Source organism: Typopeltis vanoorti, chromosome 11 (assembly GCF_054136105.1).
Source record: "Typopeltis vanoorti isolate ZY-2024b chromosome 11, IOZ_Tvanoo_1.0, whole genome shotgun sequence".
Classification (NCBI taxonomy): Eukaryota; Metazoa; Arthropoda; class Arachnida; order Uropygi; family Thelyphonidae; genus Typopeltis; species Typopeltis vanoorti.
The window spans coordinates 85671666-85687907 of record NC_143559.1 but is presented as its reverse complement, the minus strand read 5'-3'; the positions used below and the strand labels follow the sequence as shown (position 1 = coordinate 85687907).

Below are 16242 nucleotides of genomic sequence, written 5' to 3'. Positions count from 1 at the left end.
AACAATACTCATGGTAGGAAGGTGACTGAGCCAAAAGAAATAGTTGAGTTGCTGCTGAGTGATCATTTTGCAAAAGTGTATCATTCAGGTGGTAAGTTTACAGAGATGCATATCAACATTGAAGTAGATGAACAGGTGTTCAGTATATTAAAAAACATGAGTTAACACGGAAATAGGATTGAATGGCACATCAGCCTGTGTATTATGTGAATGTACAAGGGAATTTGACATTGCTCTTGACGAAGTTGTTTAAATCTAAGTCTCACCCCTGGAAGGGTTCCAAGAGAGTAAGAGAGTTCCAATGCTTGAAGGTGGCTCCAAGACAGAGGTAGAAAACTACAGACCAATTAATATATTGGGAGTGGTTAAAGTATTGGAAAAGTTGGTGAAAGGTAAAATCCAACCAATAGGGATGCGATACTTTATAGTGAGCAGCATGGCTTTGTAAAGGGTAGTTCTTCTCTTAGTAATTTATTCACATTTTAAAGTGACAGCATAATTGAATTAAGGTAATAGCTACACAATAATACTGATCGACTTTGCCAAGGCATTTGACAAAATGTCACATGGAAAACTATTACAGAAACTGGAACAAATGGGAATGGATACCAGGCTAATAGCATAGATGGGAGATGACTGATGGACAGACATCAAAGACTAGTATATGGTGGAGTGAAATCTCGGAGAATGATGGTGACTAGTGGAATACCTCAGGGTTAGGTACTAGGGCCACTACTCTTTAATTTGTATATCAATGACATTGGGAAAGATTTAAGAGGGGGATATTCAGTTTGCTGATCCTGCAGGATGGTTTAAATAAATTGGCATTGTGGGCAAAGGATAATGATTATCAGTTTAATGTTGCGAAATGTAAGGTTATACACTTTAAGTTCAAAAAGTTGCATATGATGTATCATATTGACGATATTGGATTGTAGGAAATTGATAATGCTAGTGACTTGGGGATAACGGTGCAGAGAGTTGAAGGGCAGAGGACATATTGCAAAAGTTGATAAAATAGCTCAACAAATTACTTGTATGTTGAAAATCACGCTAACAAGTGAAGATAAGAAAGTTATTATCCCTCTTTATAAGGCCACATCTTAACTGCTGCACACAGATTTGGCCACCTGGGTTTCTTGGGGACCAGGAGTTGGTCGAAAAGATTCAGAGACAAGTGACCAAGATAATGCAGGTCTCTGCAGTACTCCCTATGAGGATAGGTTATTATTATTATTATTTGACACCTCCAGGGGGTCCAAAGACTGCTGCACACAGATTTGGCCACCTGGGTTTCTTGGGGACCAGGAGTTGGTCGAAAAGATTCAGAGACAAGTGACCAAGATAATGCAGGTCTCTGCAGTACTCCCTATGAGGATAGGTTATTATTATTATTATTTGACACCTCCAGGGGGTCCAAAGACTCATCGAGGGAGAGTGTGCCAACAGCATCGAACGATTGGCCCCTTCCAACTACTAACCGCGCTCAAACTTACTTAACTGAGCCATTAGTAGCAGAGGCTCTACCAATCGACCAACCTTTGCTGGCTGAAGATTTGTGGGTTACAAAGCTTAGTTGACAGGTGGAGAAGAGGGGACATGATAGAAACTTTTAAGATATTAAAGGGGTTTTATAAAATTGATGCAAGTGAACCTTTCAATATATAAAAATAGAGAACATCCATGGAAGTTGTGTAAGAGTGTAGTGAGTAGGATGTGCAGACCAGATTTTTTGTGTGGAAAGTGGTGAGTGGAATGGACTGCCAGAATTGGTTGAGTCCCCTGATGGTGAATGCATTCAAGGAGAGGCGTATAATAAGATGTGTATGATGGTTGATTTGGGTGTCCCGCGATGCGTTTCTCGGACTCAATGAAGATGCTGTAAAATAATATTTATTATATATGGCACCAGTGAAGAGAGGTGGCTGATAGGTGCTGCCATGTTGTGGTCACTAATCCTAATCATTGACCGCTTGCCCGCGCCAATGATCGACTAACTGGTACCAGTCGAAAAAAGACTCAGTAAAAGTTCTTCTAGTCGGTAACTAGAATTGAACTTATGCTTTTTCTTCAAGCGATGTAGCGCCATGGACGGCACATGCCACTTCCATGGAGCTTACGATATATTGTTTATATATGTAATATTGTATTTCATATTTATATACTTACCAATAAACTTATTGAAGATTCTGGATTTCATGCAAGGATTTTTAGGAGCGCTGAAACATTTTCTTTCCAATCTGAAATAGCTTTTCGCCGGAAAGCGCTTATCTGATTGCAGACCCTTAGCAACAGCATTAAAGGCTTTTTTTTTTCTTTCGTCCGAGGAAAGCATTAATTATATCCCCTATCCCTTCCACCTGTACTGACATTATTACAAAGTACACATTAACAAGCCAACCGGGTGAATTTTGTGTACAATCATGAGGATGGTGTGATATTTGATCTTTGTTTGGAAACAAAAAACTGAGTTCGAAAATCTCATCTACAATGAGATGCTTTTATAAGGCTTTATAAATAAAAACAAGTTAGCTAGTTTCATATAATGATGGCAGAGCCTTTCTCCTGGAAATTCTTCCCTCTCCTCAATATAACAAATGGCCGAAGAATTACATTCGAAGTAACTAAGACTAAGAAGCTAGTATATTATATCTGTAAATTATGTCTACAAAATTTCATCCTACAAATTAAACATGCACTTGGCATGTTTAATTTGCAGGATCAAAAACCTAAGTTTCAAGATAGGGCGATCTCCATTTATGTAAGAGACTGAGAAACTCAACTTCAGGTGCAAAACCTTTTATCTATTTTTTTTTCTCCATCGAAATAAATAATACCTACACCCTGGTAGAGATTTGAATATATGTCTTTCCAATCAAAGGATTATTATTATTATTATTATTATTATTATGGGACACCTCCAGGGAGTCCGAAGACTCATCGAGGGAGAGTGTGCCAACAGCATTGAATGATTGATCCCTTCCAACTACTAACCTAACCATGCTCAAACTTGCTTAACTTTTTGCGTGAGTAGCAGAGGCTCTACCAATCGACCAATTTTTGCTCATTGATACCCAATGAGTTGCGAAAGTTCCAAATAATACTGTATTTCCCTGAATATAACTCGCACTTTTCCCCAAAAAAATTAAACTTAATATGCGGTGATTTCTGGAAACTCAAGTTTTTCAGGAAAAAATAAATTGACATTTATAATTAAATTCTCAGTATTCGTTATAATTAACAATTGCTCACATTATTTATAAAATAGATGCATTTAAATTTTAATTGTCAACGTTATTTATGCGATCGGCCTCACCTTCATCACGTGATATTTTGAATATTTAGCGATAGTGCTTCTGCAATTAAATTAAAACAAACAGTTTCTGATTGCTTGTCCTCTTATCATTTCGGAATCATAAGATCGCCATGATTTAAAAAAAATGAAAATGGGTATGACTTACCAAGAATTTACTATTCGCTACTTCCGGTCTCACATATCATTGGTGAGGTATCAACAAATGATCGCGAGACTCAACAACAAAAGCAAGTCGACGATTGATGAGTTGAAATGCTGATTCTCTTCAACCGAATTCCGAAATATCTGAAACTGCCATAACATCTGGAAATACATGTACTGTGGAAAAAGAGGTTCACACTGAATCTGCTATTTCAAATATCCTTTGTTTTATTCATGAGGCAATGACCTAACCTAACCTTGTCAATGGCAGAAGCAGTAGGAGAAGAATGATATAATTCTATTTATTCAGATAGTGGCATATAATCTAACTTTTTGAAATCACAAAGTGTTGCACATCACGGTTTATTTCAACACAATCCAACATTCCTTTTGCAGCTTCTTTCTCACAAAGTGATACCTCTTTCTGTAATGACCTTAACGTTATTATATTATTATGCTGCTGTATATTCATGGATTGCCAGAGGTAATTGTAAGTGCTCTGACAGTACCCACCTCTCTTGAAACTCATTCACTTTCAGAGCATTCACAACTGCCTCTGGCAATCCGTTCCACTCATTCTCCTCTACAAGCAAAAAAATTTAATCCACATACGCTTACCACACTCTTACACAGCTTCCAGGGATGATTCCCTGTTCTCTCCCTACTTGTCATGTATTGACAAATTGAAACATCATAATTGTTATCACATAAAAGAACACCTCCTGTGAAAAGGAAACAACAAAGTGATATTGAAAAGGCAAGAGGTCGACTCAATTCTGAAGCAAGTACTTTACTGACATTTTTTATTATTGATTGTTTCCCCATTCCCCATTTGTGTGTCATCTCCTATCTAGGAAGAAGCTACCATGATGCGACTCATGTTTGACTATGGGCATAACGACACATGGCGAGGACCCTATTTTCCACATATTGTAAATATTCATGGCTGTAAATCTGTGTGTGTGTGTGTTCACGGGGCCAGTTTTTCTGTTCTGAGACACGAAAAACCCCAGTTTCCAGGTGAAAAAATCTTCTACCAATGTCAGTACTGTCAGGGGACCTAAAACGATCACATTCAAATTTGGTGTTGGAAATAGTCTAATGATGCTATCCACGCTCCTCCTGTGGAGAACTCCCCCCCTCCTTCAACACCTAGTCCTCCATTTTAGTGAGACTGGGCTACAAGCAATATAAGAAACAATCATCATCAACTTCTATGCCACATTCCCATGGTAGGATTATTGCTTCCAGCCTTCCAACCCAAACATATAAACCGAACTTATTACCAAAGTAATCCTCACCGGCATGGAAACATACAATCCACACACTATTCTGAACTGCTATTCCCTAACTAAACCTTAGTTCTCCAAAAGATGTGCCAAGGTTGTACAGATGAAATACCAGATATACTGGAACTGGTTTGAAATCAAGAACCTCATCCTCCTTTAGAGCTTATACCAAAGCCCAAAACAGATGCAAAAAAAAAAAAATTAATGCTTCCAAAACAGAGTTCAAAAGAGCAAAAAGCAGGAAACTAGCAGCCTGTCAAAACGGCAGCCAAGCCTTTTGGTCTCTCGCCAAAGCAATTGGCTGTAACTTCTACCCAACACTATTCCCATCCTTATCATACCCAGATGGCTGTTTTGCATCATCTTCTTCTCCTTCTTCCATAGTCCTAAATGAACCATTGGGTCATTCATGGCTGGTAGGTGATACTCTTTGCTAGCCTCCTCCAGTCGTCTCGGTCTCTTGTTCTTGATAAAAGTTGAGAAAGGGAGGAATTTGTCAATTTTTTGATGTTATCAGTCCATTTTAATCGAGGTCGGCCCCTAACCCTTAATCCCGGAACGATTCCTTCTAGGGTTTGCTTTGAAATGCCATTAGCCCTCTCCACATGTCAGAACCATTTCATCTGTCTTCTTTTGATGACTGTCAGAATATTTTCCCTTTTTCTTGCATCTATTGAGTCAATCAGTTTTCAGACATTTGCATTGGTTTCATGAGCGGTGTATAGGGAATTCTCAAAAGTCTTCTGTAAGTTTTCATTTCGAAAGACAGGAGTCTCCTCTCATCTTCCTTTCCAGGCCTCACAACCATACAAAAGGACAGAGTTCACCAAGGTGTCAATCAGTCTTAGTCTGGTTGTGATTGCTATTCTGTTATCTTCCCACAATGGTTTTAACTTCTGTAGGGCCACGGTTGCCTTGGCAATTCGGTATTTAATGTCGGTTTTTGAACGACCATCTTGATTCAACATGCTTCCTAGATAAGTGAACTTCTTTACATTTTCAATTTGCTTATTGCCAATTTGTATCTTTAAGAATTCAATGTCTGATTTTTAAGTTATCATTGTTTTTGTTTTTTTGTAGGTTTATGTATAATCCATATTTTTTCAATGTTCCGAAAACATGGCTGGTTATCTCTTGTAATTCTTCTTCACTTTCTGCCAGAAGATCGATATCGTCAGCGAAACGTAAATTATTTATTCTTAGTCTGCCAACTACTATTCCAGTGTCATATTCATAAAGAGCTTCATCTATGACATATTCCAGAAAACAATTAAAAAGAAGAGGGGACAAGATGCATCCATGTCTTACCCCCCGTTCTGCCTGGAACCATTCATTTTTTGTAATTTTTAATTTCAATTCTCATATCAGATGAGGAATAAAGAGATTTAATAATCCTAATGATTTTGTTGTCAATACCATAATGTTCTAAAATTTTCCATAATGCCTCGTGCCATATTGAGTCAAAAGCTTTTTGAAGGTCTAAGAAGTTGTGACAGATTATTTTGTTATTTTCTATGTATTTTTCGTCTAGTATGTGTATTGTAAAAATATGGTCGATTGTACTTCTGGACTTCCAGAAACCTGCTTGTTCATCTGATAGTCTACTTTCTATTTTCTTTCGATTCTTGACAATAGTATTTTTAACAGGATTTTGCTTGGATGACTAATAAGGCTAATTGTTCTATAGTTGCTACATTTATTGCTGTTTCCCTTTTTAGGGATAGGTACAAGGACAGAAGTCCGCCAATCAGAAGGCCAAGGCTCTGTGTTCCATATGTCCTGGAATAAATTTAGCAAGGTGTCTATGATGATTTCACCTCCTTCGCATATCAGTTCCACTGTGACATCATCACTTCCAGGTGATTTTCCAATTTTTGAGGAGCTAACTGCTGCAATAACTTCTTCTTTTAATATCGGGTAATCTCCTTTCTCTGAACCTTCTAGCAAAATTCCATCCAAAATATCATCGGTGAGTTGAGGGTCCTTTTGAAAAAGCTTGGTTGCATAACATTTCCACCTATCAATTATTTTCTGGTTATCCGTGATAGGAGTTCCATCTTCATCTTCTATGCTCCGATTAATTGCGGTAAAAGTTTTGATTAGCTTATTGATAATTTGAAAAGCACTTTTAGAATTAATTTTATTTAAGTCCTCTTCTATATTTTTGCATTCATCCAACATCCATAAGTTTCTAGCATTTGATTTCTTTTTTAATAATCTTATTAATATTTTTATACTGTTCTCTATTATCACCACTATTAATATGAGATTTCAAATATCTTCTTTCGTTGCATAGGTCCAAAATATTGTTGGTTATCCATGGTTTATTTATTTTCCTTTTGTATCCAAGGATTTCTTCAGCTGTCTCAGTTATCTTTTGTGAGAAGTATTTGGTTTTAGATTCGATACTATTATGTTTCTTGAAGCTTGTGTCAAAAATTTGTTTTAATTTGTATTTATATAGTGTATTTATTTGGGGATCTTTTAATTTTTCTATATTATATCTTTTATGAGTTGATTTTTTAGGTAATCTTTCCCTCATTTTCATATTCACAGTTGCGATGACCATATTGTGGTCGCTGCCAATGTCAGCTCCAGGAAATGATCTGTTTCTTGTGCTTACAAGGATAAAGTCAATTTGGTTGTGTGTTTTACCATCAGGGGAAGTCCATGTCCATCTTCTGGTTTATGGGGAAATAGAGTGATAGTAATGGTAAGTTCATTTTGTGAGGCAAAATTAATCAATTCAAAATCTCTTTCATTTGTCTCCCCTTAGCCATATGGTCCGACAAATGGGAGATAATCCTTACCGATGTCTGTTCCAATTTTGGCATTCCAATTGCCCTGTACAATCAAAAGGTCTTTTCTATTCACTCTGGTGATTGTTGCATTAAGTTGACCATAAAACTCCTCTACTTCGAAGTCCTCGTGATCTGTGGTTGGGGCATAGACCTGTATGATGGTGATATTGAGTGGTTTTCCTCTCAGGCAGACTAGAGCAATTCTGCTATTGATAGGGTTGAATTCCATGACAGAATTTCGTGATGATTTGTGTATCAAAAACCCGACACCTTCCTTTCTGCTGCAGTCACATCCATTTTGGGCCATCGAATTTCGCAAAGTCCCATAACAGTCCATTTATACCTTTTCAGTTCATGTTGTAGTAATTTGAGTTGACCTGATTGTAGTAGAGTCCTAATATTCCAAGTTCCGGCCATTAAATGGTTGCGGAGTCTGAATCTGGATCCAGTTTTTCCATTATTTTTGTCAGTGATAGTGGTAGCACCAGTCGCTAACTTCGCATTGCCACCCCTGGAGCTGCTACCAAATGGCAACGCAGACCTTGTTGAACCGGGCGACGTCCGAGCCGGCATGGTGTGCTGTGTTAAATCCTTTGCCATGAATGTCTAATGGGCAGTAAATTAAGACAGATGGTGCCAATCTCCTCTTCCGTTTTCGGCTGCTAGCATTTAGCTGGGCATAGTGGGATGGCCTTCACGCCTTGGGAGGCCCTACCATGAGTAATGATACTCCCGACGTGCTTTGCCCATCCCCCCCCCTGCCATGGTGAGGCAGCATAGCAGTACTTGGGGGGGGGGTTGCGTCATCACCCACAGAAAAAGCCAATCTTCTGGCTTCACACTTTGCTTCCATAACAGATAATTGGTAAATGTCTCCAAAACCATTCCAGACACCCAACACACAATGCCCCCTATATCCTTTTGCCAGGATGAGATCAGAAAAATATTGTCTAAATTAGACACAAAAAAGTCTCCTGGTCCTGATGGCATTTCCCCCAAATGTCCTGAAAGTTTGTGCACCAGAAGTGACTCCTATCCTATGTCACCTATATATACTCTCTTACTCCTGGAATCTATCCCACAAACTGAAAATTGGCCTATATTCAACCCATTCTCAAGAAGGGTGACAAGTCACTGCCATCCAGTTACCACCCTATCTCGCTTCCCTCAGTCCTGTCTAAAGTAATCGAAAAAATCATCAATTCCCAACTCCTACACTACCTTGAAGACACCCACCGACCTAATAAATGACCGCCAGTATGGATTCTGTCACTGCTGATAAACAGGAGATTTGCTCACATATATGTCACCCATCTTTGAACAAATGCCATAGAGAAGTTTGGCAAATCTCAAGTGGCTGCACTTGATATATCTAAAGCCTTTGACTGGGGTCTGGCACAAAAGCTTACTAAGCAAACTACCATCATTTGGTCTGCCCAGGACCTCTGTAGTTGGATTGTCAGCTTTCTGACTGGACGTACACTGTGTGTGATGGTGGATGGTTCCCTATCCTCTCACCATTCAACTAATGCTGGGGTTCCACAAGTTCTGTCCTCTCACCAACTCTCTTCCTGCTATATATCAATGACCTACTTTGGTTGACCTCCAACCCAATACATAGTTTTGCAGATAACAGCACATTACACTCCTTGCTTTCATTCGATAAACCCTACCCTACACAACTCACCTCAACCTACAGAACATCAACCACAACCACCACCCTCAATTCAGATCTCCAAGCCATCCTACAATGGGATTCGGATAACCTCATCAATTTCAATGCGAATAAAACCCAGTTCTGTCCTATTTCCCATAAAAAGAACCATTTTTTCCCAGTATTCTTTTTGACAATACCCAAATTTCCAGACAGTTCGAGATTTCTCTTGGAATTCAGGGGAAAATGCTGGTTTTGAAATTCATGCTTGCTTTTGTTATCATTCAGGGAATGAGAGGCGTGATTGAAGTCTGATTAGTGGAATAATGAATTGTTGACCATTTAAAACTATGTACAGGTAACCCTCGTATAACGCGGCTGTTAGGTTCTGCTGAAATGGTGTTACATAAATCGCATTATGTGAGTCTTAGATCAGATAGAAAAAGTAGGGTTATGTTCCGAAATCGTTTTTTTATTTAATTATATAAACAACAATGACATATCCAACAAAAAAATATATTTTTATTTAATTCAGGTAATTCATGTAAGTTAAGAAAACATAACTATGAAACAAATACATAGTATACAAGTATAAAAATTACAAATTTTACTTAAACTTCATTGCACATAATGCATAAATGTTTTAGGCAAAATAAAATAGTGCATATTTTAATCTTTCATAGCACAAGGATTTGAAAATTGGTTAATAAACACTGGTTTTGTCATGTAATCACCTGATGCATTACTACAAAACAGTAGAGTAATTCTATCTTTGGAAACTTTGAATCCAGCAGTTGATCTTCCATTTTTCAAAATATAGGTGTGTTTTTGCACTTTTTTCAAATATAACCCAGATTCATCCATACTGAACAGCTGGTCTGCACTATAAATGTTTATAAACTGTGAGAGTTTTTTGTTTACTAAGATTTCCATCCATAGGAATTTTCTTTTGAGGTGCAATCTTCTATTGAAATCATTAGGATTTCTCAATTTTTCCATTAGAATATCGCGTACACGAGCAATGCGCTTTGCACTTATCGTTGACCCAGCAATAAACACTTTTTCAGATTTTATGTTCATTTTGTTTGATTGTTCGAATTGTTGATTCATTTAAATTCAAAGTCCCTGCAAAAACTCCTGTTTTTTCTCCATATTTCAACCGATCCAAGATTTTGAACATTTTTCTTCGAGAGAAATTAATTTTGTTTTCAATGTTGGTTTTTCCCTTTCATTGCAGTTTGCAGCCATTACTATAAAAATAATTTTTTATACAAAAAAGCAAGCATTACATATTGTATGTAACTCACCAGAAACTAAAGTACTCAGCTTGAGATGAACACACTTATGATTTTTAATGCACTTTCCTGGCAGAAACAAGGACAATTTTCAACAATAAGTGTTTTATATGGTAAACAATTGAGGTACATGTGTGCTAAAAGGTATTTCCCCTAATATAAATTTGCTACTTATAATTACATGCAGGATACAGGCAGACACAAATTTAATGAAGATAAAATTTGATTTTTAAGTCGCACAGTGAAAAACATATGAAAAGATAAAGGGTTACTACAATTTGTAGACTGTGTTTTTTATCAGAACCGTGTTGTATAAGTACCGCGTTCAACAAGGGTTACTACAATTTCAGACCGCATTATATCGAAACTGCGTTATACAAAGGTTACCTGTCTTTAGAAATTTATGTACATTTAATTATACAGATACAACATTTATTTTACAAATGATATTCTATCTTTTTCAATTTAGCTACTTGAATACAAATTCTACCCTGCAGTTCTTCTTTATGAACTGGTCAATAACATTGTCATAAAAAGTTGGTTGTAACTTAATTTTCCAAAGCAACATGCACACTTGTAAAGGCTGACTGAAGCTCACTGGCTAGAACTACTTTGACTGCGTATGGCCCATGTTTAAGCAACAGGGTGAGATGACGTGGAGGGAGCGGAAATGGCTATGCGCGTGCATGAAATCACAGTGCTGAAGCGAGGACCCAGATGCGCCCACAACCGAGCAAGCCAAGGTAGCTTGACTAGTGTTGGCCTTCGATACACAATGCAAAGCTCAATTATTGCCGTGCAAGCTTAAAACGTCTTCTGTCTACAAAAATAAAAGCCTAAATGGAATGCTTATAAATGCATGCATTTATTAACAAATAAATATTATTTCTTCCTCAATTAATGAGCTTGCGCAGCAAGCATGGAGAATTTGCCACTGTTGGAATTTCCCTGACATCAAACCTCTCCTGGCATAAATACATCACAACCATTGCGTCTTCAGCTTCAAAAAAACTAGGATTTCTCTTTTGCTCAAGATGCTACTTCATCCCTGAACAGCTGTTAACATTATACAAATCACAAATCTGCCCAGCTATTGAATACTACTCCCACATATGGGGTGGGACCTCTAAAAGCTCCCTCAAAATGCTTGACTCAATACAGAGGAGAGCAATTAGACTTATTAATGACCCATCTCTTACCAACTTTCTTTACCCACTTTCACACAGACATTTGTTTTCTGCAATATGTATATTCTACAAATATTTCCATGGGAAATGCTCACCTGAAATAACATCAATAATTCCTCCACTCAGTACTAAGCCTGTTGGAATATCTGTAGCTGCTGCTCAACATCCCTTCACGGTACACCTGTAAACACACATAGAACATGTTTCTTTTCCTCCTCCTCCATCCCTGCAACTGCTGCACTGTGGAACAGTTCCCCCCCCCTCCCTGCTGTGTTTCCCAAGGAATACAATTTACAGTCATTTAAATCAAATGTAAACAAGTTCTTCCTTTCCCAACCCACTACCCATACACAGTACTAATGTACTACAAGTTGATCAACTAACCTCTTGTGTATGGGCACACCATTAAAAAAAATAATAATCAAATTCCTGACAAAAACATTTTTTTTGGCGTGGGGGGGGATGAATACAGCAGCTTACGATAGTACTAAATGAAAAGTTACATCATTAGAAACTTGCTTTTCTCCAGATTAGCCAGTTATCTATCAACATATATTATCAGATCTTATATTTCTATCTTCTAAAGCACTTTTTACTGAATCAATCCACCTACATATTGGTCTTCCTCTGGGTCTGTTTTCCTTGCCATACTGGCAAAGAACACTTGTTTATCTGATCTTTCCTCTCCCATTCTGTTTAAATGGCCATTCCATCTGAGATTAGCTGTGCTAACACATTCCTTAATGCCAACAATGTTAAGTTCCTTCCTGATATCCTCGTTTTTAATATGATACTGCCATTTAGGCCATTTGTTCAGTCTCCTAATCTTTCTCAGGACTCTCATATAATGTGGTCTCCAGTCTTTGATAAGAAACAATTGTATTCAAAATCTGGTTAAAATCATTTGAATGATGCTATCCATAGAGGTATCATAAGAAGTAGGATTTTTTGGTATTTGAAATATTTTGAAGTACTCTAGTTTTTCATCAATTGAATTTAATGCTTCATGTTGGGCAGGTCAAATAAAAGTGTCAGACTGATAATACCCAACTTAGAACCAACATTACAGCAAGTTGAATTATGGCTCTGATTCTTGTAATAGTCAAGTGTCATCACCATACTTTTTTTTTTATATATATATATACAGGGTGTTCGGGATAAATTTGACATATTTATAATTAATTATATTTTTCCGTAAGTTACATGTATTAACACACACTTCTCTTCATTTAAAAGTTTGGACCCTTCTTCATTCATATACAAGATGTCAGAAAGGATGGATAGCTGGAACCCACCTGAATCATGGAAGAGAATAACTTGTATCATGATGATTCGTGCCCGCCATCAAAATAAGGATATTACGACTGCTGCCCAATGCTCCCTGAATACAGTAAAAACAATCAGGCATGAACTAGAGACTTGCAATGGTGACTACGAGGATGTAGCAAGAAGAAAGATCCCTAGCAGACGATCTGATTGCGTTCGTACAGCAGAATTCCTCGTAAATCTGCAGGAACAGGTGTTGAAGAACCCTGGCACTGGAATTCGGGCTTTGTTCGTGGAGTTGCTAACTGTAGTCAAGCCCTGGATAACAAGGGTAGCCAATGGTAGGCCGTATGTATGGCAGCAGGATTCGGCCCCTTGCCACACCTCTGGGAAAAGTCAAAAATGGTTGTCTGAAAATTTCTACGACTTCACCAGTCCAAATGTTTGGCCTCCAAACTCCCCAGACCTTAACCCCATGGATTATTTTGTATGGGGCGCAGTTGAAAAAGACACCAATCGCACTTCCAGTAATACAAAAGCCCAGTTAATGGATAAAATTAAAACAGTTTTTGCGGCCCTTCCCAGGGAGACTGTAGCATCAGCTTGTTCGAGGTTCCGAAGCAGAATTGAAGCTGTGATCGATGCTAATGGTGGTTATTTTGAGTAAATCTTGTTGATAGTATTGTAATTAACTCTGCCTGTAATGTTTTTTTGTCAATTCATTAAATTTAATAGATACAAAGAAGATTTTCTTTTTCCTTACGAAACTGTCAAATTTATCCCGAACACCCTGTATATGGCTAATAGCTTAATAACCCACATATGAAAAAAATTGTAATGTTTTTCATAGAAAACACAAGTTTTTTAGTTATGAAATGTCAATTATATTAAAAAAAATTGTACTTTTGCAGGTGAACTTAACCATGTTAAGGACAAAAGCATTCATTCTTCTCATAGTTGGAAGTGCAGCATGTCTGGTCTTGATTCAAGTGGGCTTTGATCATTGGCTGTCTTTAAATACTGTAGAGTATTCAAAAAAACTGAAAGAGAGAGCAGGTAAAGTGCACACTTCTTTCACAGCATATTATAATTTCCTCTATCAGCTTCACTGAAACTTTTATAGAACATTCATGTACTGCATACACAAATTATATACTGTAATATTTATTGTATTACAGTATTTAGTAAATGTTTTAAAATATGTAAATTTGAAGATAAATTTGAATGTCACAGGCCTTCTCAGTTATCATACTAGCAACAAGCTGCCACCAATAACTTAGAGATTGGGTTGCATCGCAGTGAAACTTTAAATATTTGATTTTATTTACTTGGGGGCATGTACAGCATAGCTCAGTCACTTGAATATAATGCTTATTATGGAGAATGGTAGTGGGATTATAAACGGACATTATTTACTCGGTATCAGCACACGACTACTGTAGGTTCTCTACATATATATTACAGAGTTCTTTCAGCTGGTTTCTCATCTTCTTACATTAAGACATTGAGGGCCCATGTATTACCTTAAGTGCTGGGAGAAACTCATGTTAGAAGCTTAATGGAGTGAAACAGCACTGAGAAAAGATTAAAATATTCAATTTAAAAATATTCCAATCTCAGATCAAAAAAATTTCTTCCTGGCCTCCTGAAATCACAGAAAAAAATCAAACCCTCTAGTTTTCATCTCCTCCAGATATACAGATTACTAAAAATACACAAACCCAATCCCCCCCCTCCCCTCAAGACCTATATAGTAGATGCTACAGATTCCCCATGCTATAAATTAGAAAAACAGTTAGCAAGTTCTTTTATCTTCCTCACTGATTATGCTACTTCCTATATCAAAACTATCGATTTTAAAACTTCTATTGAGAATTTCATAATAAATAATACAGATATTTTGGTTAGCTTTGATATCACCTCACTGTTCACCAACATTCACTTAAATGACACATTATCACTTATAAACTAAATTTTTCCTCTTGAAATTACTGATCTGTTTTCCTTTTCTATCCATTCTGGATATTTATCTTGGAAGCACAAAATTTTTAAGAGAACCCTTAGGGTACCTCTAAGGGTTCTCTGCTCAAACCCCCCCCCCCTGCAAATTTTTTTATAGAATATTTTGAAAAAAAAAAAAAAAAGCTCTTGACTCAGCCCCTTTTAAACATTCCATCTGGTTAAGATATGTAGATGATGTGTTCTTCAATTTGACCTCATAGTCCAGACACATTAGACTCATTCCTCTCTCACATCAATAGTCTTCACCCTAGAATCTAGTTTATCATAAAAAAGAAACTAAAAATACAGGGTGATCAAAATTAAAGTATCCCTGTTTAAGGGCTTGTGGAGCACCACCAGTGATCCAGATGCTACAAAAATTTGCAAGAATACATTGTGCATAGCACTATCTGAGAAAAAAAAAAGTGGTTCTGAAACTGACCAAGAAAGTCACTGTATGATGTATCAAATGTAGATGTCATAATTTTTCTGTGTGTAAGAAGAAGAAAAGTGACACAAGCACACATTTTGATTTACTTCCATTATGCATCCATGGGCTGAGTGTGCTGCTCTTCCTTGTATTCCACAAACTGCATCCTTTGCGCAGTGTGTTAACGACAGAATGCAGCTGGTTGGAAATGATGTTACACACACACATGCTTGGTCTTGGTTAAGCTGTCTTTCAGCAATGTGTAACTAACTGGCATTCAGATAACTGGCTAGTTATCAGGACAATCCTGATAAACATCTTTGAGAAATATTCACAGCCAAAGGTCACAGGAGTCAGATTAGGTGAACAAGGCAGCCATGCAGTGAGAAACACACAACTGATCACTCTGGCTTCTGTGAAATGTTCTCAAAGAACTTCCTGTACGGATTAAGTGATGTGTGGAGGGGCCCTGTCCTGCATGAAAATGACTGAATCCATGCACGGGCGTTGCTAGCTGTAGCACAACAAAATTGTTTATCGTATTGCTATACCTCTTGCAGTAATTGAGCAGGTCACAGGACCCAACTGGCAAATGTCTTCAAAGATGAATGGTTCAATGAAACTGTAAACCAGCACCAGAGTAAGTTTGGGGAATGCAAAGGAATTTGTTTGATTGCATGAAGGTTTTTCATAGCCCATACCTGACAATTGTGGGTATTCACAGCTCTTGTCAGGTGAAAATGAGCCTCCTCTCCCCACAAAATCATCTATGGCCATGCAAGTATCCATTTCCACTTGAGCAAGAAATGTTAAAGTGAATGTCAGTCAACTTTCAAAGTCCTGTGGGTGCAACTCCTGTGTC

The 16242-nt window shown here is 37.5% G+C and overlaps 1 protein-coding gene across 2 annotated transcripts in view; it reads left to right on the top strand.

Annotated features, from left to right (window-relative positions):
* Window positions 1-16242, top strand: part of LOC150101819 (carbohydrate sulfotransferase 1-like) — a 52481-nt gene that overhangs the window by 24913 nt on the left and 11326 nt on the right. The window contains exon 2 of one of the 2 annotated variants that reach the window (XM_090401064.1): window positions 13861-14005. In XM_090401064.1, coding sequence (XP_090257190.1) covers window positions 13873-14005 — 133 coding nt within the window. In that variant the 5' untranslated portion in view covers window positions 13861-13872. Of the gene's footprint in view, window positions 1-13756; window positions 14006-16242 lie in introns of those variants that run through there. The other variant, XM_090401063.1, reaches the window with a different exon arrangement.